This window comes from Hippichthys cyanospilos, chromosome 4 (assembly GCF_059441005.1).
Source record: "Hippichthys cyanospilos isolate Australia breed blue-spotted pipefish chromosome 4, RoL_Hcya_1.0, whole genome shotgun sequence".
NCBI classification, from domain to species: domain Eukaryota; kingdom Metazoa; phylum Chordata; class Actinopteri; order Syngnathiformes; family Syngnathidae; genus Hippichthys; species Hippichthys cyanospilos.
The window spans coordinates 20,072,028-20,096,479 of NC_142372.1; the positions used below are offsets into that span (position 1 = coordinate 20,072,028).

General features: G+C 39.0%; 1 protein-coding gene across 11 annotated transcripts in view; it reads right to left on the bottom strand.

Moving 5' to 3' along the window:
- The window catches only part of neo1a (neogenin 1a), a 163,516-nt gene that overhangs the window by 57,648 nt on the left and 81,416 nt on the right, over positions 1 to 24,452 (bottom strand). For all 11 annotated transcript variants that reach the window (XM_088413297.1, XM_088413296.1, XM_088413299.1 and 8 more), the window contains exons 3-5: positions 20,165 to 20,440; positions 16,705 to 16,855; positions 6,348 to 6,484 (exon numbers count right to left, since the gene is read on the bottom strand). In XM_088413297.1, the coding sequence (XP_088269423.1) occupies positions 6,348 to 6,484; positions 16,705 to 16,855; positions 20,165 to 20,440 (564 nt within the window). The remainder of the gene's footprint in view (positions 1 to 6,347; positions 6,485 to 16,704; positions 16,856 to 20,164; positions 20,441 to 24,452) is intronic.

Genomic DNA, 24,452 nt, shown 5'->3' on the forward strand with positions numbered 1-24,452 from the left:
ATAATGGTGGAAGTGAAGCTTTTGGAAGCTAATGGTTGAAGTGAAGCAATTGGGGCACCATAGTTAAAACACCATGTATTGTAAGTACTCACTCGATTCAGTATGCCATACTCTAACCTGCTGCTGCATAATAATGTTAAAAAATTCGGTTTGGTTTCATCTTCCTTTAAATTGACAGACATGCTTCTGAAGAATTTTGAGTTGTTGCCATCATGACATACATCATCAAGAAATGTTTGGATGCAGTTTACTTCCTTGTATTTTTTTTTTTTTTTTTACATCTTCAAATTAAATTGTTATTTCTGAGCTCACCTTGCTTTTGCCCCCTCACTCGCCATGCCACTGTGTGAAATATAGGCTTTACTAAGCAATGTTTCGAAAGATTGGATCCCTTATTTATGGATTTTATCTTGTGTCATTTTTTGTTTTGCTGTGATTTTTGTGGTTGAATATTCCTGATCAGCCTATGGTTGCATTGTCCCTTACTGTTTTTACAAAAACGACTTTCAGCATGCAATGAGTTGATGTGTGTCATGAGTTAATGTTACAAAAATAGCTCAGCTAAAAAAAAAAAAAACACAAGGCATGTTCTTAAATTACCACATTAACAGTTGCTGTAAAATCAATGTTCATTTAGATCAAAATAAATATTTTACTTGTTACAGAAGGAACTATGGGTGTTATTTTGTATGATTACGTGATTACGCGTCTGAATGGAAATTGTACGATTTTAGACAAATGTAAGCTGTGAATAGGCCACTGACCAGAAATCAAACTCAGGAACTTTAAATATGTGGAGAACAGAAAGTGTGGAATATTGTGTCTTACATATGATTTAAGAAAAAAAAAAGATATAATTTGGATTTCTGATGGTATTATTTAAAACACTTGCAATCAAATCCCAAACAAATTGCTGCCTCGGACAGGAACTTGAAAAATAAAGGGAGAAACCGACAGGGCATCAATACCAAGGTGTTCACTGCAACTCTACAGTGACAGTGATGAACGCCACTCACTTGGCTATGGCGAGTTGCCGATACTGCTTTATCTGAAAAGAAAAGCAGACAAAACTCTAAACAATCCAGCCAGTGGATGACAATCAGACAAAGACACCACCCTGCTGGTGGCGATAACTGAGGATATTGAAAAGACATGTCCGTAAGGGGAACTTTTCCAGCTGATTTGTTTGCTTTTCAAAGATCCATGGGAAGCTTTCCCGCATTAAATTTCTCAGGATGGATCACTTCCATCCATTTTCTATAGACGCTTATCCTCACGAGAGTCCCCTTTTCCCCCCTCTCCCCTCGAATCTGGAATGACACTTTTTGAGGAAAAGGTTTGTGATGCGCAACAGATTTTTACAAAACTGAAGGACAAAAAAAACCCGATGAATATTAAAGTTTGATTATATTTTTTTAAACAAATCCAAAGTATGTAAACTAAATATAATTCAAATCAACAAATCAAGCTAAAAAGGACTATGGGGCCACCGCTTTATGAGATTGATCCGTTCCGCGGTTGGGATCGTAATGCGAATTCCCCATATGGCGGGCAATCCAAACCTATGTTAAATAGCAAATGTGTGTAAAACCCTAAGTAAAAACATCAAAATGGTTTACATATTAAAATTTGATAACAAAATAGTATAGCAAGTGCTACTTATATATAATATACATGTATACAATTAAATAACATCATAAATAAAAAATAAATAAGGAATTTATTTACCTTTGAGTGAGGTGACGAGCTTGTTACGGCCATATTCCCTAGCCTAGCCTAGCCTAGCCTTCTTTGTAGTTCTTGATTATCTCCAGCTTTGTTTCCATACCAATCGTCTTCTTGCTTCTTTCTTTAACATCATTAGCAATCTTGGGACCCACGGCTAACCAATTCAAGTCTGAATTAAGCAGTAAAATGCACTATAACATTTTTGTAAGCACTCAAAGGCGAACCAAGCTTTTAACAGGCTGCCATTTTGACACCATGACGCCACCAATAGCAGACTAGTATCTTAGGGCATCGTGACGCCGACCAATAGCAGACCAGCATTGTAGTGACGTAAGCAGTGGCGCGTGTAGTGATGTGTGAGCGCGGTCACGCATCTGCACTCTTAAGTTATTTTTTTTATGTCGTAAGGCAGAAAAAATGGTGTAAAGACGGGACAAAAACATTGCGGTCCACGTCCGATGGGAAAAAAAACTTAAGGCAGGGACGATTATGAAGGTAAACCAGGGGTCCCCTGTATTTAGACAAAGTTTTCGTTCATGCAAACAAGATTTGTGTTGGATGTAAACAAATCTGAAGTATTTACCTGAAGTATTTACAATGTGTTTGAGGCTAGGGCTTTTGTGGACATTGGAATGGGGCATAACCATGCATAAACTGAAAAGCGTTTTCCCCCAAACCGTTCTGACAGTGTTGGGTAAAACTATACAAATATGCCCTGGTAAAATAAAGAATTCCGACACTAGGGAGTCTTAACTTATATTTTTGTCTTTGTTGCACCAAGGCTAATATACTACTGCTGCTGTGCGTTTGTCAGTCACCGGCCCATTGCAAATCTCCAGAACCTTTACAGCTATTTTATCCACGTGCTGCAGACTCACCAATTGAAAAACCAAAAACAATTAGGCACTGCTGCCATAACAGAAGGACATGATGGATGAGTGACGCCAACCTTTAGCAGCAGAAGACTGAAAACCTACATGTTAGTGGAAGCTATTTCGGGTCTGCACGTATGCACACACATGGGGCATTGTCCTCATCATGACCACAATCAAAAAGCGCTGTCTCCTTTGGCTTCATTAATCGTTGCAGCACCAATAGACGGTGAGATGTCACAGCAAAGTCACAGCACAAGTTTGGCTGATAGAAACATTGACATAAACACTGCTTGAGTTGTACTGACAGAAATGCAGAGCAGCTTCACAACAGCAATAAAGTCAAATCAGCTTCACACCAACAAAATAAAACATTCAATCTTTGACACATGACACAAATAAATGCTGCCAGCATATATACACAGTGTGTGTGTGTGTGTGTGTGTATATATATATATATATATATATATATATATATATATATATATATATATATATATACATATATACACACACACATACATACATACATACACATACCATGGTGATGGGCTGAAACTTTGTACCTTCGAAGTACTCACATTTCACGAGGTCCCAAAAACTGTTCAGCCATTAACATTGCACTATCAAAGAAAGCAAGCCCTTGTGTGAATGACCTTACAAAAAAAAAAAATCGGATTTCACAAAAAAATCATAATGGGCATTAAGCCCTGCAAGTGTGATCCTATTCCAAGATTATTGGTTGTGTAAAGCATCACCAGTTCTCTGCTAAATATAATACAGAAGGGGGCGAAGCTACATCTCTCTTTTCAGATGTTCATGAAAGAGCAGAAGCCTACACAATTCCAGAGTTATTCTCATCTTGTAGTCATTTTGTTTATGAAGCTGTTTAAAAGCTATTTAAAAAAAAGAAAAGATTCTGTCAATCACTCCGTATCAGCAACGCTATCTTCAACTCATCATAACACCCCCAAGGCAGATTTCATTTTGTAGCAAATGGTATACCGTGATCCCTCGTTTTTCGTGGTTAATTGGAACTGGAACCGCCACGAGATAAGTGAAAACCGCGATGTAGGCGTTTGCTCGTGGTACGCCTACGAGTCACGTGATCGGTTCCCAGAGACCAAGCTGTCAATCAATGTGCTTACTAACACGTTCGTAACGTGTGCGTGTGCGCTGAGCGCACACGGGCGGTTACAGGTGAGACACAGGAGAGACGACAGAAAGCTTTTGGCTCCTCTTGCCTTTTGTAAAAAATCAGAATTTAAAGTTTTAACTCTGTGTTTTAATCATGTTCGATAAGCTTCTTGTTACTCGCTCTAGTCGGACGTCCGAGGAAGTGCTAAACGTAAAGGCACGTGACTGGACACGGAAAAGAGAGGGCATACCAGTACATTTACGGTATAACGTTTAATCATTTAAGGTTAAAGTAAATATGTGTACTGCAGTAGTAGTTCAACTTCCAAGGAGTGCCAGAGACAAGTGCATTTATAGACAACTATAACATCTCTAAGCAATATAATTCCAAAGTAGCGAGGTATCACCGTAATGTATAAATGCTTTTTATTTTCTTTTTAGCAGTCCATAGCTAACATTATGTTTACAATTCCAAATATATCAAAAAAAGATGCCAACACGTCAGCATAGAAAAATAATTTGTATGAATTTCATTTACAAGCGCAAGGTATTTCTTGGGGGAATCGATTGATCTTTCAGGGAGAAAATCGATGCCACAATCTTGTTTCGTCATTAATTTGGTCTGGAAAAAAAAGCAATTTACTCTGTGTGTGTACAAGAGTAGAACGCCACTGTTTTAACTTAACACAAGGACCAATGGCTTTAAAATATATTGGAGATCAATTCCAAAACGGCTGTTACATGGAAGCTGGGTCACGGGTCAGGTATTAGACATGAGGGATTTCAAGGAATTGAAGTGGCAGATCTCAAGGCTCAAAGGAAGCAAAGTCAGATGTCCTCCTGCTACCTGATCCAATTTTCCATTACTGTCTCCTTTAATCGCAGTGTCTGACAGGAAATGGTGAAAGGGTGTTGAAGAGGAGAGGAAAGAGATTTGAGAGAGAAGGGATGGAGTCCTAGTGGCTTTGTGTGAAATGGGATGACATTGGGGGGACAGCCTCAGGGTGTTTCCCAATTTCATTGTTGCTTCACACCTAACTGTTGACTTGATAGAAGGGAGTAAAAAATACCTTCACTGATTTTTTTTTTCCTCCTCAACATCAAAAAGCAGCTGTCTCTTAGGTGACCTGTATGTTTTTTTTTTTCATTTGTCCTAAATTAGGAGTGGGACTGACTTGCATTTCAAATATGTTCTTAGGACAATATTTTCATGAAACCATAAACCCAAGTCAACAGTGGCCATGTGCAGTTTAGCTAACAGTTAGTGAGATGGGTCCTTTATGACCACTTGAAAAAATGCAATTTAAAGAGGGAACAAATGTTCATTGTTTTCTCGTCGGGCAACAGAGGATATTCACGTTTATACTTCACCTTTGATTTTTTTTTTTTTTTTTTTTTAATTTAATGCAGGAGTCTGCAGTGTCCAGTACGGGTAGAAAGCTTTGATTGTTAAGATTTGATTCAGATCTTTGGGTCTACGATTCGATTCAGAATCGATTTTTGATTCAAAATGAATCAATTAAAATGATTTCTGCTTCAATCGAAATATGTGCGAAGAATCGTCATATTGCCGCTTGTTGTTTTACAAGGCAGCATAATAAAAGTAGAAAAAGTGTCTTTTTTTTAAACACGGGTTTGATTTGTAAGGAACATACCTTTTTCCACAAAAACAGCCACGCTTAGAAGCTGTCTTTAAATTATCTAGCTATTATTATATAAAAGAAGATGATACAAAATAAACAGTATCCGTACAATAAAAGGTGTAATTTCAAAGGAAATTGTTGTTACAGTAAAATGTGTGAAAACATTTCCACAAATGATTTTTTTTTCAGTCTGTTTATGACAAACAAGATATGAACATTTAAGTGAGCATCTGCGTATATTGAGAGTATGAGCAAAGCATGAAATGTGTTCCAGGTTTTTAATGTGTCTACCTCTGACCATATCAACCATTATCAGTCACGATCACCTGATCCGTGACGGTCAACCCCTTTCATTAGCAATGCAGTGAAACGCCGCATTCACATTTGCGGCCAGGTGAATTTCGTGCGTCACACAAATTTTCAAACTGCAGCAAGACTGCGTTGCTCTTGACTTGTCTGGTCATCCAGAGCGCAGATTTGAAGCTAAGGAAGAGGTAAGCTAATATTTTTCCTTCCATCGGCACCCACTCGACTGGTTCGGTTCGCTCGGTAGCTGGCTTGTTCGAACCATGCTTATTAAGGAGACCGCGTGCACAAGCAGGCACAATCCGCGCTTTGTATGCACCGGCGCCTCTGAAGAAAAAAAACGCTTAAATGGAAACCGCTACAAGTCGACATTGTACTATATTAAAATTGTAGAAGTGTCACTTTCGCCTAGCAAAAACAAAAACAAAAAAAAAAACCGTAATGGATATGCAGCTGATGACTTGTTTACACAAGATCTGCATCTTTGTACGCAGTCTTACAAAAACAACACAGGAAAAGGTTAAGAGGAATGCATTGTTGTGGTTGCAGTTTAGGTGTAGACATGTCCAACGTGATTCGGAAAATGTTTTGTAGAAATTTGGTAATGACTTATTAAGCACCCGTGAATGACTGAGAGCAATGACAAGTGGCCTTTACCTACCTTGCACAGTGAGTTGAGCCTGAGCTTCAATTGTTGCATTGGTGTTGTCAGCCACACAAGTGTAGACGCCAGCGTCGTCCTCTGTGAGATTGGAAATCTGAAGACTGCCACCTCCAAGCAATTCCCTGCGGTCCTCACTGGAGAAAAGAAAAAGAGGATCGAGGAATAGTATAAAATTAAGACTTTGCCTCAAGTCCATTTTCTCACAGTATTGATGGGTTAAGGACTCACGGGCTGCCCACAATACAATCACATACTTTTTCCACATCTACCGATTTAGTAGAAACTAATTTCAGCCTTTATTCCCTGAAGCATATTCTTAGAGAAGGTTTCAGCTTTCTAGTGCTCCCCATCGGGCCGTGGTCTGCGCCCCTCTTATCCTTCCACTATCAGGCAGAACAAACATATCACCAATAAATTCCGCTCCCCAAATCACACTCTTTTTTTAAACAATAAATATTTAAAAGACCAACTACTCTGTTAACATCAAATGAGTTAAATATAGAAAACGAGGCGTAGGACGAGATCAGTTTTGTACTTCTTCCGACTCCCTTTAAATATGAGCACCGCACTGAACTGTAATCTCTGATGATGAGTTCTTTTTGGCTTTCTCTTCTTAAGCCTTGCAATGTACGTTCAAGTGAATCAATCCATCTTTTATGCAATGGTTGGATACTGAGATCTGGAAGAAGTCACTATGCTGTAAAAATCCATCGGTACATTCTATAAATGACACTCGTTTTTAGCATGGACTCATGTTTTCAGTGAGACAGCAAAACAGTAATAAGTGAATTATTGATACAATGCCTCGAGAAACATCATTTTTGTTTTCTTTCATCAGCTGTTAATGAACCCAAACGGCAACTGTAGTGAGCGATGGCAACAGGCTACAGTCAAGAACAAATCATTTTTCATTCACTATTAAGATGTAGGCTACCTAAAGAAAACGCAAACTTAGGGATGCTTTACACTCTGCTGTATTTGTCTTTGTCCTTGTGATTTTGTGCATGAAAACACCCAAAGGAACTGCGGTAAAAGCTCCTTGAAAACTAACAAGACATACTTTTCATGAGTACACCACCAGTCTAAAAAATAATCAAAAATATTTACACCAGCTCTAGAAATACACGCACACAGCTTTCCAGTGAACCATTGACCATGGCCTAATTAAATGACACTCACTTTGATTTTCCCTTAGCCCAATGGAAAGCGGTTTGTGGCCAAGCTCGAGCTTGATTCAACAACCACTAGAGCATATGCGACAAGGAGGAGGAGGATGAAGAGGTGAGGTGCGTTAGATACAAATCAATAGCTTACATCTAGAACGGTACTTTCAGAACAGAATCAGAATAATGGAAAAAAAAAAGAAACCGGGGGTATTATCCAAACATGGTCACAGCAAGATGGATGTAGCTGTGGCGCGCAGGTTGTGAATGAGCGATACATGCGGAGGTAAGGAGTGCAGTGAAGTGTGGCAGGTTGACTTTGTTTTTATTTTATTTATTTTTTTTGCTCTCAGCAGCTACAAGGAGGGCTTCCACAGCTACTCATTTTTTCTCCCTGAGTGGGCAACAGTCTGTGCTGGCACTTGACATGCTGTGACCATCGCTGCTTGGCTTCTTTTGATGGACAACACACTGTTCAACTCAGGACTAAGTATGATCATTTCAAAGTGCAACACCGACAGCGGACTTCCAGCACGTTAGATAAAAACAACCATCTTTACCACATACACTAACAAGCCACAATATTATGACAACTTGCAGTGTAGGATGGTATCCACTATCAGAGCAGCATAAAATATTCTGCCTTCATAAAGGTAGGTCTGGTAAGTGGAGGCTTTATTGATCCTAGAAAAATCTGGCCCATAAAGACGTAATAATGTTGAGAGAGATATTGATTTGACACTATGTTTACCAGTCTGGTTAAAGTTTACAACAGTGTGAAACTAATGGATCACACAGAGGGTATGAGGCATAAAGAATGCCTTTTCTCTCTCTCGCACTCATATAACAACATAGAACTGGCAGACTAACTTTCATTATGATGCATAGTTGTACACTAATGCAAAGTACAAGCACAATAATAAACTCTTTGTTGAATTTATGTCTCTCTGAGAACACTCAAAACATTATTTTACCAGTGCAAAGACAATATTAGATGGGGAATTATTGTTTTGGATACCATTATATCATGTAACTTCTTATTGCAGTCACTTTGAGAACCAACCCAATTATCAACAGATAACTATTTGCTTTTGTGGTGTATAGTGAAACCATAAAGCCAAACAGACAGCATTCGAAGAGTCAAAATGGTTGACCCTCCTTAAATGTGGATGTACACTCGCTGCGGATGGTGTTTCAATCACTTCCAAGCTTTTAAAGCACAGTCATCAATCTCAAAGCTCGGACGCCATATATAACATACCACATCAATTATTGTCCACCCGCCCGTCCATTTATCCGAGGTCGAGCGGTGGGGGCAGCAGCTTGAGCAGCGAAACCCAGGCTTCCCTCTAACCGGCCACTTGGTCCAGCTCCTCCAGTTGGATCCCCAGACATTCCCAGGCCAGTTGAGAGACATAGTTTCTCCAGCATGTCCTGGGTCGTTCCCGGGGCCTACTCCCGGTGGGACATGCCCGGAACGTCTCACCGGGGAAGGCCTCCGGGAGGCATCCTAACCAATGCCCTCTGACTTTAAAACTAGTTATTCACCAATTTGTTGTTAAGTCAAGTCAAGAAGGTGAACTGAACACTAGGGAAACCATATTTTTCGAAGCATGCCATACAGTAGATCTAAAATGTCAAGCAATTGCTTTTCTGTGGATTGATTACTTTCCTTTGAACAGCTGAAGAGAAGGCCAATCATGCTGGTTGGCTGTGAATATCCAAACTACACCGCATGAACCCTTTTTCTGAAAGGCGTCCCTCGGCTCACAGCGTAGAGCAGTCTGCATTTTGTCGCACCAGGACAACTATTGAGACGCTCAGCCTTTCGTGCCGCATTGACAGCTTCCTCTTATATTAGAGGAGAACATACAAGACCACCGGTGAGTTTGTCAAGTTGCTTAGAGGAAACAATGACTGCAGAATTTAAAAGCAGAGAAAGAACACTTGAGATGGAATTATGGTCTCTTTTGACCATGGAAGAGAAAATAAGTGGCTTGCGGTGAAGCAATTTCACTGTTGGTGGACCACTCATTCAACATTCCCACGATCGGCAAAAATTCAAGGTCTGGAATGACATAAAATAAAATAAAAAAAATACATTTGTTGATAATTACAAAAAAATGGTAATTCATAATTAAGTTGAAATGTTTTGTCTTCTTTTTATACTGTATATTTCACCAAGTTAAAAAAAAAAATAAAATAAAAAAAAAAAAAAAAAAAAAAATATATATATATATATATATATATATATATATATATATATATATATATATATACACACACACACACACACACACATTTTCTAGAGCCGCTTATCCCCACAGGGGTCGCAGGCTTGCTGGTGCCTATCTCAGCTGGCTTCGTGCAGTAGGCGGGGGACACCCTGAACTGGTTGTCAGCCAATCATAGGGCACGCAGAGACGAACAACCATTCACGCACCCAATCACACCTAATTCAGTATGTCCAAGTCACCTGCCATGCATGTATTTGGGACGCCGGAGTCCCAAGAAAGAACTCACGCGGGCTCGTGGAGAACAAGCAAATGCCACACAGGAAGGCCGGAGCCAGGTGGATTTGAACCGGGACCTTTGACCTTTGAGGCAATATGTGGTATTGGGCAAGATTGCAGCTGTAGCTGAAAAATGAGCCTGGCCCCACTGGATCATTACGTTTTTTGGGGTCTGCTCAGTAAGTAACATTTTGAAAAAGGAAAAATTCATATTTTCACGCATGATTTTGTATAGCAATTTTAGCAAAATTCTCATCTCGTCTCTTTGTTGAAGGATGAATCTCGTCAGACATCTTGTTTCATGGGATCATAAGACATCTCGTCTCATGGGATCGTCCCATGACTGTGGCGCACTTTGTTTTAGAAAAAGATCCACTGTGCTGAAGAGTAGCCATTTTTATGTAGGAACCATCTTGTGTGATGGTGCTTCTAGTGTCCTCAACAACTGACTGTTCCCCTTGACCCCCACTTTCCTGCACCAACTCAATTTCTCAGCAAGCCATTTATGGGGTTGTCATTCATGAACTTCTTTCATGTTCAACGGGGCTCTGAAATTGGGGGGGTGTTGGGAACGTCAGACTGGTAAGATTGAAATGGATTGTAAAAATGTCACTTAAATGCATTCTTTGCATTCTTTCTCTGATTGGCTCTTGGCCAGAAAATACACAATATTTTTTTTTTTTTCCCCTAAATAAGGATTTTTTTTTTTTTTTTTAGTAAATTCAACCTCAGCAATACTTTGTTTCGCTTGTAGTGTATGTGAGAAATGAAATTTAGACAAATGTCGACAAATGTTCATGAAACTGTCTTTAATAGTTGGAGGCCAGGCAGTTATGAGAACCGAAATCACTTTTTGAGAGACAAGCAAAGCAAGATGATGCCATCCAGTGGACATGATTGTTAACTGCATTAATTAAACATGATGGTGTATTTACAGCCTCGGGTTAAAAACCTTGAGCTGGCTTTGTTTTTGTGTTACACTTATATCACTGTGTTGTGTTTCAATTGCAGTGTAACTGTATAACCACAGACATTGCGTTTTCTTTGGGTGTAAATACTAAAACAGAAAAAAGCGCCTGAGAAATGAAGGACCAGAAAAAAAAGCCAAATGTCACCGTCTAGTGGTCGTGAAATGTTGAGCAAAGATACACAGACTGACCGAAGATTACAATTTCGTCTGGCTTGAAAAGAATGACGGAGCGACAATGATGAAAAGGGGGCAGGGCTCTGACAAATAACAGACCAGCCGAAACATGTAAGTTGCCTACCTCTGGACCAAAATGAATCACAGATAATCCAAGTCAGCTTTCAAAATAAAAGTTAAAAAAAAAAAAAAAAAACTTTTAGAGTCAGATAATATATGAAGCAGGAATAATTAATTATTTTGGGTGCGCCCCAGTACCAGTTGATCCACGGACCAGTAGAAGGCCGTGGACCGGTAGTTGGGGACCCTTGCTGTAGCCTCTAACTAAAACATACAGCATACTAGTCAGGATATGTTTCTCTTTTTTTCTCTCATAGGTTATATCGAACATACCATAATTTCTGTTGATATCGATCACATGTCTATCATGATACAAACTGACATTATATTAGCCTGTCCCTAATATAGCGTGTCAGAGAAATGGTCTTCACTTTAAAAAATATGTGGTATATGTTTACGCTGCAATTATTTCTGTTAAAAATGCACGCAACAACACTTGCACTCATACAAATTGCGTTCTTTCATTAGTTTCATGCTTGTGATATTAAACAACAATCACATAATTGTGATAAGTGTACAGTGCATGAGTTGAAAACAACTTCCCTATTACCACCCACTTAAACACACCTTGTGTGTGTGTGTGCATGCATTTGAAAAACTAAAATGTTCTAATGCAAGGCCAAATGTTCACGAGTGTACTCAAGACGCAATTAAAGGATGTTTCTTCTTAGAGAAGTAAAAGTAGGAGCTGATGAGTTTACTTCCGAAAGTGGATCTTGGGTCAAAACAAGTGCATTGTGGAAAAGAAACTTTGCCACAAGTAGCTTTCTGTTCTGAAGCTGCAATTAATAACCAAGCAACGGACTAGTTTATTGATTTTTACAAGCTGGGTTTAAGCCCAATAATATATGGTTTTATATTAGATTCTAAAAGGTTTTTCAGGCTCTTACTTTCGGTGGATAAATAATTGTAAAGGCCTTTGTATAAAAACGCTATTAAATGCAGTTGGCTATAATGAAGCATGGACAAAACGGTAAAAAGCCATGATTAATTTCCTTTAGCGTATAGAGCCTTAAGAAACAGCAGGAGTGAGGCCCATACTTGAATGTACATGTTTGTGTGTTTCATCTTTACCGCAGTAAAGAAAATGGGAGGGTTTCTGTGCAAGACATTTGCATGATAGGTTTATTCTGCAGTCCAATTTCAGACAAATTCCCTGCCACGCTCGTCTGTCTTCTTACACGACTAAACACAATATCCAGTCACATTCAAATCAATTCGAGAGGACGAGGAGGAGGGGAGATGGAGGAGTGACAGGCTTTGAGAAGAAGCTTGATTTACATGCTCTGCCAATTCGCTGTTTGCAGGGCATCATGCATAATTCATCCATTTCATTGACTACTAGAGGATTTTATTAGACAACAGAGTGATACCCCAAATAACAAAAGATGACTTTTCATGAGTGTCATCAGGGCTTGTGTATACAAAGATCCCAGACAGTCTTTGCTGGGCCCCCTAGGCACGTGACGATGATGTCATCGGCTCAATGTATAGTGCTGAGAAACTAAATAGTGTTTTGTTACCTTTGGGGATTCGAGTTTAATCAGAATGAATTGTGAGTTTGATGTTGGATGAGTAGCAGGGGATCAATGCACATGGGCGGGGGGGGGGTGATTCGTTTATTTGGTAGAAGCACTAGGAGACATACGAGGCAATGCCCCGCCTGTCAAGCAGGGGCAGCCTAATCAAAATTGTGAGGAAGTCAACCAATATTTCAAAATGTACTTATGGTACAGGTGACATATGACACGAACGGCAAGCTGTGTTTTTGCTTTGAAGTTCTTGTCTAGAAGCTTAGTCTTCAACTCAACCAACTTGATAATAATTGGTTCCCAGTGAGTCGCCTCCATTGTGTGCAACATAGTGCTGGTCTGAAATCAATCTTATTCACGCAGTGTTGCTTCGAAATGAAGTTCAAGCTGTCAATTCAGGGCACTAAAAAACGGCAATCAAGCGTTGGCTGACATTCTTTTTCTTTTTCAATTGATGCTCTTTTTTTCTTGATTGACATTCTTTTCTCTACCATTTTTTTTTCTTAAAGTGCATGTCATGCCTCCTCTTTCCACACACCATTCCCGCTTTAACATGCGCATCCTGTCTTCAATCACATCCTCCTTTTTTTTTTGAATAAGTGTCGCATGGGCAGGAAAGATTTAGTCAGTCAGTCACGGAGCCCTCACCGATGTCAGCAACATTTACAGATTTTGGAACTCGGTGCACACATGCGACGCACCGTGTCATGATGCCTCATCGAGTTTGCCTATAATTTAAGACTTTTAAATGCGCCTTATGGCCGTGAAAATGCGGTAACTGTAATGGTCTCCAATGATTTTTGATCACCGGTTGGCTGCTGTGTATGTACATAATTTATATTATGTATGTGTATGGCCGGAATGGGACTCCTTTTTAGCTCTGGGGATACATTAGTTCACAGCCTTTTAACGATGACGTTCAGTGTTACACATATTAGTGGATCCATTTAAATTAGCTTACCACTCCACCCAACGTCAATACTTGTATGTTATTTTTGCAACTGAATGCTTTACTAGATAACTGGAGTTTATTTGAGCAGTTGTGATACTGTATAATAAGTTAAAGGGAACACAGTGCTAAACATTTTTGAGCTCCTGTCATTCTCTGAAAAGTTTTGGAATTTAACATACTAAATATTGTAAGGCAATTAAGATGTTGACGACCTATAGCTGTGTATCAATTTCTTGCTTTAGTTTCCCGAGCCAAGTTTGGTCATTGAATGCAACCAGTTAGCGGTCGTCATCGCGAGACGAGTTGTTGTTCTATGGTTGTTGTTTGGTACTCACGGCTCACTGCAAGGATACTGCTAAGCGCTGTCTGTGCCCGAGCTAGAGGCCAAGAACAACGTAGAGTGTGACTTAAGGAACGTTCACTCGTGCTTGTAATCTGTGTGCGTATTGGAGGCAAGTCAAGTGCACAAAGGAGGAACTTTTGTCGTGTGACTCTGTCCACCCACGCTTCGCCATCACACGTGGAAGCACGACAATATTCAACCACTTATACTTTACGTTTTATGAACTCTGCAATGGCATAGATGTAAACTTAATGGGGAGATAATTTTGAAATTAAATTGCGGGCAGAAACAGCGCCTCTAGCGGCCCACCAGGTATGTACATAATGCTCCGGACGGCCTACTCCGGGCCTGTCTAGGCCTGGACAAACAATAAGGAATTTGAAGCACTGCCTATGTGTGGCTGTTATCCCTGAGATTGTATATAAGGTTGATGAACTACAATGAAGTATACTGGGATTTATTGAAATCAAATAACGATGTTGATTGTGTTCGCCGAGCTGTTGTCAACTGTAGTTAGAAATATTCTGAAAAATGAATTTCTCTCCAAAACAATAGCAGACAAATGTTGTTTACTTCACACATCAGCATGGCTTTTTAAAGGAAATATGCAACTATGCCTCATGGGAATAATCAAGACTGAAAGAACACCAACCACCTGCTCTATATTTTTATTTCAGGTGGTTTCCTAATCCGTGTCTGTCTTAACAAACCAGGGAAATTTATGTACCAGCTGCATTGCCACATGCTCCAAATCAAAATAAAGATACATGGCGCCAAGTGCTTGTAGAAAAGTCAGAGGAAAAAAAAAAAAAGAAGTAAGTTTGGGGGAAGAGTGAGATGCTTGAGAATCAGTGGCTTCAAAAACTACCACTTACTTTGTGTTGCAAATCAGCGAGCTTTCCAGGAATGGAGATGGGAAAACAACAAAACAAATATTCCTTGCCGTCAGATTCGCACAAATTTCAATTGGCTGCTTGGAAGAGTCTCCCAAAAAATATTTCGCATCTCAAGCATTTATGTTGTCACTTTCAAGGCCCGTTTAGTCCCAAGACCAATTAAGACTCTTTTTGTCGCTTCCTTTCTTTGACTCCCACATTGTGCATTAATTAAGAGCTGACAACAGTGTCTAGCTCTCAGCTATTGCTCAACAGGAGATTCAGGGACAACAAAGCTATTCTTTCACTCATCAATGTCACAGGGAAACCAAAATGTGGTAACAGAATCACGCCACAATCCATTTCAGCTCTGAAGGCAGTAAGGCGGCATTTACTTTAACATCCTAAATTACTCTCCCTGTTGTTTGGAGTGCACATGCTAATTACCAGTATGGGTAACCTGGGGGGCGGGCGTTTACGCCGAATGGAATTTGCTAATTAAAAGCTAGATTAATAAGTACCTTTTAACCCATTCCCTTTAGAGTCGAATATGAGGTATTCTAAGGCATTGAAATAAAAATGTGATGAAATATGTTAAGTCATCTTGGAAAGTCATAGATGTACAGAAACACAATTCAGTCAAGACCAAAACTTAGTATCATGAAACACAATCATCTGTAGAACTAAAAAAAAAAAAGGTGGTGAGAGTCCAACTTCCTTTCAACTTTCACTTTAAGATTTCATCTGCTCTTTCCGAGATAATGAGCGCCATAGGAGTGCGGGCACAGGTGCTAAGTTCATAATTTGTGGATGACCTCGCTGTAGAAAAGTTGGCAACCTCACCTTACCGACTGTGTGGCTTGTATGCCATGTCCAGGTACCCCCTGGGGTACTGGTAGAACAGCATTAACAACTTGAGCAACAGCAATATTCCATTAATTATTATAATTACTCGGCTACATTTTAAAAGCCGTGAGAGCCAGAAGAGGCTGAACATGACACTTGACCTACACAGCTACCTAGCTAACCCACTTAAATATCTATAGAGCTTATTACGACTTGAGACAGAAAATTCCCAGGACTGGTGCCACAAAACATACTCTTGGGAGTCTGAAAAACTTAACAATCCTCTTCAACTACTTCATACATTCCACTGAAATCCTCATCAGCTCTCCTGGCCATTCTTTTATCATCTACTTCTTCAAGCAGGTGGGTGGGTTGGGAGAATGCTTCATCACGGAGATGACGTTCTCGAACGCTTAGAACATTGTGGGCAAAAGCTGAAGGATGATTAAATCATAGTTAGAATTTTATCTTTTATGAGGCCAGTCCTGGAACTTTTGCATCACGCCTTGTATACTGTAGCTATCTGTTGAAGCATAACGAACAAGCAAATGGCACAGACCAAAAGCAGAAAACCACATTCAAGGGATTTTTTTTTTTTTCATGTATGTGGTAATACTTTAGGATCTAAATGACATTTCTTCGTTCTGAGCATTTGAATGAGCCATTCAGTTTTCCGCGTGTCACACTGCTATATGGGCTAAGTGTAAAAAAAAAACAAAACAAAAAAACATTACATTTTGCTGGAAACCATCAAGTTTCAGAAATTTTCTTTTTCATAAACTCAACATTTCTTTGGCAAATGACAACAAACTAATGCATCAATGATTTCATGGGTTAAAAAAAATGGCAAAGTTGACTACTCATACCTTTCCTCTAGCAGTTTATCTTTAAACATCCATCGCACATGAGGAGTTGGAAAACCTGTAGCCACGCAGGGCAGCAAGACACTAGCGCCCAGAACCTTGGTGACAGGCACAGGCTGCACAAGGAACTCTAGCTTCCTTTCGTCTCCGGTTTCTGCAATGAGAAAAAAAAGGCAAGTCTCGGTTATGCCAGGGGTTAATCATAGAGTGAGTTAGTGAGCCACAGAAGCCATCGTTCAAATTAAGAGGGTCATCTGTCTTAAAAAACTTCAAAAGAGCTCAGGTCCAAGGCGCAGTTGTTCTTGACACCAGAACGAATGAAAAATGTCATTGTCAGCCACTTGAAAGAAGTCATCTCTCTGGAATGCAAAAAAAAAATCTCCCATACCTCAAAGTAACTATCTGTGACCTCACTATAAGTTTTGTTTTAAATAATGCCAAAATGTAAATACTTGCAATTATTTATTTGTATTTGAACATGTGATCAGAACTACCCAATTCATTCCAAAGGGAACCAAAGAAATCACATTTTTTTCCCCCTTTGGCCGTCACTTGAACACCCGGTGAAAAAATGTCCAATTTTTCCTCATACTACTATGATTATTTTTGAACTAGGCTTTTGACATCTAGCACCTTGTCAGAGACAAAATAGATAAATCCCCTACTGAGCTCTTGTTGAAGACTAATTTATGGCTTTTAATATCTTCTTTTTGCCGGCAGGAGCCTGGTGCCTAACAACTTAGTAATGTGTAGAGGGATGAGACGAGGCAGTGCCACAGAGGAATTCTGGACTTCGAAGACTTTCTCTAATAGGGCCACGGTAAGCAACAACACTCCTTCCAGCTGTGCACAGTTTTTACAAAAGGCCAATTTTGAGCCAGCGTCATTTACCTCTGAAATTACAAACCTAGTAGTAACAAACAACAACCCTTGCCCAATTCCTTTACTCTGCATTGCCGGATGTTTGATATTTGTCATGACGTCCAAAAATAAACATATTTCAGAGAAGCTTGATAAAGAATCATGAATCATTTCAAGATTGTTTGTGACATGATAGAAAACACCTTTTTTTTCCACCCAAACAAAATGCAAAAGGCTATGTTGAACTAAAGAAATCTGACAAACAAACCAATAAATTAATATTTAGAATCACATAGGAATCAAAATTCTCATTTTATATTTTCAAATATTGATACTGATATCCCCAAATTCACGTATTTAAAAGAAAATGCATTCCTTCCTTACATGTAAATAAACTAGGGTACAACACACTATCAAGGTCACGTGCTGTGAAAGGAAACTTCAAAATACATTCACCAAAGAATGTGTGGACATCAGGGGAATGGCCGTAGTGCACTTTTCTTTTGAAGTTGGTCTTCAAAGTTGTGGTCGCTAACAACCAGCTGATCCTCGCAAGTACGTTTGTGACGAAATCACATCACGTCTACCAACATTATTAACTCATCACCTTTAAAAATGTCATAGTCAGGGATGACAAGAAACCACAAGTCAATTATGCATTCACTGCATGATGCGGCAATTGTCTACAGTGTTAATGTGTCCAGCAGCTAACTGCATAGTGCATTCAAACATGCCAGGAAATTTCCAACTCGGACAGAAAACAACATCCATCCATGCAATAATGTACACATGAATAATGACAAATATCCAAACAATAAGGGCTTTCTTTCAATCTATAAAAGTTTCTATGGGATGTCAAGAAGAATGATGGGGGTGAAAATACTTAAATATTTCACTTAATTAAAGAACATGGTTCATCAAGACACATATAATATGTGCATAATACCTAATCAAATAACATCTTCCAAAATGTTGGTGGTGGAAAAGGCTTTGTTTTTGTCATGTGAAATGTAATTGCAATAAAATATAAATTTGCAATATATTTTTTTTTTTTAAGTTTCAGGCACGTTGATGCACTTGGGTATTTTTTTTCAATTTTAGAGTAAGCTGTAACCCGTATAAATGCTGTAAAAACAATTAAAAACTGTTGAACTGTTGAATTATCTTGCTTTTTTCTTTGTTTATGTTAAACAACATACAGGTTTAGGTATACTTACGCAATTTTTATTGAAAATAATCTCATTTATGGTCCGTGTGGCAAATGGGGGGAAGGTTTTCTCTTTCCTGGGGAGGGTGGCTTGGCAAATATAATTGAGAAGAACTGGAGTAGATCATGGCAATTCACTGCAGGGCTTGATGCTCAATTCTGATTTTTTTTTTTTTTTTTATGAAATCGGATCTTTGTTATCTGTGTCTGACTGCTTAACAGCGCAACACACAGGACATTGTGACCTCACATGCGGCGAACGTGCTAAACATGTTTGCGAAAGTATGTGGCGATGTTGAAATGGTTGTCATAGTTGAGCCAGAATATTTGCAATCTTTTATATGTAAGGAGTAAATTAATGAGGGGAAGGGTGAGGTGTTTGTCATTTCATTTTGTGCAGTGCCAACAATGCTTCTCTCGCTCACTTACTCCCAGCGAGCAAGCGCTCGCCTAATAAGAGCGAGAGACAAAATACACCTCGCTCTCCTTTCATTGAGTTGTCTTCGCCTCGACCGCTATTGTTCTTTTGGTTTTTCCAACCTGCTTGTTCCTTTTTGAGTACACAATTTTAACGCTTGGTTGTCACGTATGTTGTCAGACTGAGTTCGCATGTCAAAAGATCGGATCTGTATCGGATTTAGTACCACATACCCAAGTGGCACCGGGTCGCATTTGAAAAAATGTGTCGTTCACACTGCAATCAAACATCAGAGACAGATTGGCCGAAAAAAGAAATAAATTGGAATGGAGTCATTTTAGGCTACAGTGTGAACCTATCCAAGGATTTCAACCCCACTAAAAAGGTTTTCATATAGACACAGAATGACTTATGTAAAGTCTTTTGCAATGCCAGAAACAAACATTTGTGAGACATATCTTTGTATGTCATTTCTTTGAATTTGGATCATTTGAGCGCTGTGCTGGCCTCTCCTGGACTACGTTTTTGGGTGTTTTGCAAGATGAACAGATACACCCAACTCAATTTAGATAATCCAATATGGCAGTTTAGATAAACAAAAAACATGGCTTTAATGTGATTTTCAAAGCAATAGATTTCTCTAAATCCGTTATTTTTGTCTCTTTCACAAACAGCAACTTGAACTTTGCAGTGCTCTCCTAAATGTTGTACTATGATAAACACCAGAGCTACCGGAACAGTTTTGTTTTTGTTTTTTTAATACAGTGGTCTCCACCACTTTAAAACCATTACAAACTGCCTCACAATCTTAGCAGAATAAAATGCCCAACATCAAGACAGACAATCCGTTTAAAGTGAACAATTAAGCGCCAACTATTTAAGGATTAGTCTTCATATTGCTGCAGAAAAGTCAGAACAAACATTTAAATCGGGTAATAAAAAAAAAATAGATGAGTGTGATAGCCTACTTGACATACCTGGCAGGATCTGGAGTTGTGCCTCGTCACTAGACTTTGATGAGCCAACATTCTCCACCAAGCAGCGGTAAAGACCAGAATCATTTTCTGTGGCGTTGCTGATCACCAAGGCACCGCTGGGTAACTGCACGAGCCTGGAGTTGAGCTCGAGTGGCTGACGATCTTTCTCCCAGCGGGTGAAAGGCACCAGGTCCGAGTTGACATCGCAGGCCATGACTTGGTTGTCGCCTTGATGCACAGATGCAGGTGCTGGCTGGCTGGCAAACCTGGGCATTCCTTTAAAACGGGGAAAGAGACAAAAGTTACAGTAACGTGAAGAATAGTTACAAACTAAACAACAATTGCAATCTCAAATTGATTTAAAGTTTGTGATGACAGTACATTTTACACATGTAATACATTTAGTGTAAGTTGCCGGGATATCGACTTGTTTTTGTGTATTCAATTATTGTAATAATATTCACGATCTTTATGTTTGGATTGATGGATACAAACCTAGACCGTGCCACTATTAATTGAATCAGATGGAAACATCAGAACATCGTTTACATGATTTTCTCCATTTTAGTGATGTTCCTTTGTGTGAACAAGGAAGGACTCGGACGGTGGTTCAGTTTGCTCGCTTCTTTTATTAAAAATAGAGCTTTGACAACAGCTAACACGAGCTGCTGTGAGCTGCAACCAGCGCTTGCAAAAGACATCCGCCATCTAGATCGCCCCGTTACGGTAATTATTGTAAGTAAGAATACGGCCGATATAAAAATGTACATACTGTATGTTCATCAAAACTGCGGTTATGGAGCTGACGGATCAATCTTTCTCAAATGGTGTCAAATTTAAAAAAAAAAAAGAAAAAAGAAAAACAAATCTAATTTGTAACCTTTTACGGCCGCGAGTCTAAACTGGGAAAAATCAGCCTTTGTTAGGCACATGTTTTTCTATTTTTTAGTCTGAAACAGGCAACAATTTTCAGAATATTCAGGATACGTTAGAACTTATGCAATGGCTGTTACGGACGCTTTCGTGCGTTTTGCCTGTTTAAAGTATTGGCCGAAAGCGGCCGCTGTGGCAGGTCAAGTGTTAAATTACCATTTATAGGACGCACCCATACTTTTGATCTTCAGTTTTGGGGGAAAAAAAAGGTGTGCCTTATAGGGAATTAGGGTATTCACTCATTTCGAAACTTCATGCCTATTGATCCCTGCAGACTGAACACTTTTCTTGAACGCAATTATTTTTGGAAAGTCCATGTGAAGGGAATCCTATATTAGGTTGTTATCATTATGTGCTTATTTCTTGTCTAGAATAGTGTGCATTGTTATCCATCTATGCAATCCTAGTTCATTTCGACCCTGTCCTTCGATAGAGCTGTTGACGCAGGAAAGTGTGAGCCAGGACCTTGGCCCAGCTGTCGGTGGCGCCCGGCTGGCTCTTTAGTTGTGCCTTGTAATGTGCATTGTTTTGCTGAATGAATAAAAAGCAGGCGGGGACGCTTGAGCGACGAATTAGTGCTATCGGCAACGTATGAGTTCGTTCGCCAAGCTTTTTTCCCTGTGCCATGGCAGAGAAAAGTCAATCTTGGCTGGTCTGAGTTATTCTTTTTGCTGCTTAGCAGCTAGGCTTGTCCTAGTCTTCTTTTAGAGATTTCTCTGACAGTCCACAACTACACAATCTTTGCACACAAAGCATTTCATAAGCATTTCTATTTTGTCTCAATCGTTTCTGTCAAATTATTTTTATCTTTTTTTTTTTTAATTTGTTTTTTTTACACACGTCTTGGGATTTACTGCGCTAGGACCTCAGGGTATAGTATTTCATGCCACATCATGTGAAAATGTATGTTTACGGAAATAAAAATACCTTTAAACCTTCGAAACTCCTCTTTTAAACATAACTTCAAGGACCACTTCAACATACAATAGTTACATAGGAAAATAATAATTTGGTATAGTAAAATACAATAAAAACCACAAACATTAAAAATGAATTTTGGCTGCTCTTGCTGTACTTTCGTTGACCTCTAAGAGGCAGATTAATGGCGTGCACGAATGGCGTACACACAATGAGATCAGGAGCAGAGGAAGAATGTTGCAATTGAGCCCTTTTATTATAAGTCACTTTTCAAAGATTGGGAAGAATATGTGCCTTTGAGTATTATAAGTATGTTACCTGCTTGTGTGTGAATATTTGTCGGACTTGTTGCACAAGTAACATGCTGCATTCAAGGTACTTTTCACAATATCGGGAACTAGCAAACACGTGACTTTTTAATGTTTTTAAGCTTGTGAGAAACCTAGATCAAAATCAAATTTTGATATTCACCCAACCCGATTTCAAATCCTAAGAGATCAAAAGTATTTGAGTGAAAAAACATTTACCGTCTGAGAGAACTGAGAGAAACTCATTTAAAATGATTGATGAGTTTTAAAATGATGAGTTTCTGTGCGTTGCTGGTGTTTATCTCCAATTTCACCGCAGCATAAAATAATTATTTCAAGTGTTTGGAGCTCTGAAACCAACACTCACAGGATGAGTATGAAACAATTGTATGTGATTATTTTAATTACAGAGGATCTACAATACGTAAACCACAAAGGGTAATTAGGGAAGATGAGTAACAAGGCCACTCCATTAACCATAGAAACTTGAACTTCAGGGACTTCTATGGGGATAAACTGTGGTGTGAATGCATATGAGTGTTTATCAGCAGACATCAACGCGAACAAAAATGATCGCCAATTGTTTGGAGAATATTTTTTGTAATATTTTTTAATTGATTATTCTATTAACTTGATTGATTCCATCGATTAACCAAGTACCACAAAAAATATTTTGAATTAAAACATTGCTAAATATTTTTGACACAATGTATATGAATGGATTATTGTTCTTGATTTACTTGGACTGCAAGTAACAGTCTTTTGATTTTTTTTTTTCTTGTCAAAATAATATGATTTTTGTTTTTTTTAATGACTGTGACTGTCAGAAATTCGAGGAAAATCTTGTTCAATGTTTTGCACAATTTAAAATCAGATGTTTGCAAATGTCCCATTTGGACCAGGGGGGATTATATAATGCGAATGGCCATTATAATGTGCACATAAAATGTGCGCTCACCATTAACAATAAACTAATGGGGGCCCTCAGCTTTTTTCTCTCTTTACACAGATGGGAGACTCCAATACTTTTGAGAAGCTCATCTGGTTTGGTAACTAAGGGTAGAGAATCCATTTTTTTTTTTTTTTTGGATGACGTAGCGCTCGAAGTCCTTACCACAAGAAGTCATTATTTTAAGTAAGTCTCCTGGTACTGCCTGTTAAAAGCGTTCTTTTTTTTTCGAAGTTGAAGGCTCGTCACCTGTCTCTTGAGTGGGCATTTCCCTTTTCCCAAAGACATCATTTTACTACTTGTTTAACTTATTTCCAAGTGAAATGTTGGCGCTCAAGTGACCGAAACGTATACAAGAGAATCTGTCCAGTTTTCAAAATAAAATAGCTTTCAGACTCGGATAATACTGTACATAAATTGGAAAAAGTTCATTATTTCAGGTGCGGGCCTGGTACCAGTTAATCCACAGACCGGTATGGGGCCGAGGACCAGTGGTGCTATAGTCGGTAACTTAAAAATGTGTTTTTGTTTTTTAATTGGACACTGTTCAAGAAATATTGATATGTCAACCACATAAGGCGGATTTTGACGCACCAATGTGCACAACATTACAGATCAGAAGCATATTCCCCAACCAATTAAATATTAGTGAGATTTTTATCACAACGAGATGAGAGGCTGGGTGAATGATACATAAGCAATGGGAGAATTCTGGTCTACGGATCTGGCTTATGATATTTTAATTTGATTTAAAATTTTCATACATAGCAACGATCCCAAGAATCTTAGCATTAGCAGTTTTGTGGACTTTGATCTTTGCTGGCTATGCTCAGAGCAGCCATAAGCTCAATGACTAACATTGAACAGTACTGGGGTTCAGTAACGGCTATGAGTATTGTTTTGAATTGCATTGAATATGTTTTGTAAGACTTTTCATGTACTTGATCAAAACATACAGTATAACGATCGATAGAAAGTTCGATAGAAAGCTTCACATTTCTTATTGCTTCATTGGAGCCGGATGTTTCAATGTTTCCAAACGATGACAACTATGCCTCTAGTGTAGGAGTAACAGTCCAATTGAGGCAGCCAGGTGAGATGTCAAAGTTTTGAGTCTCAAGAATAGAGAAATTGAAATTCTTTGGCCCAAAGAGGCCTGGCATTTGAGAGGATGAGTTTG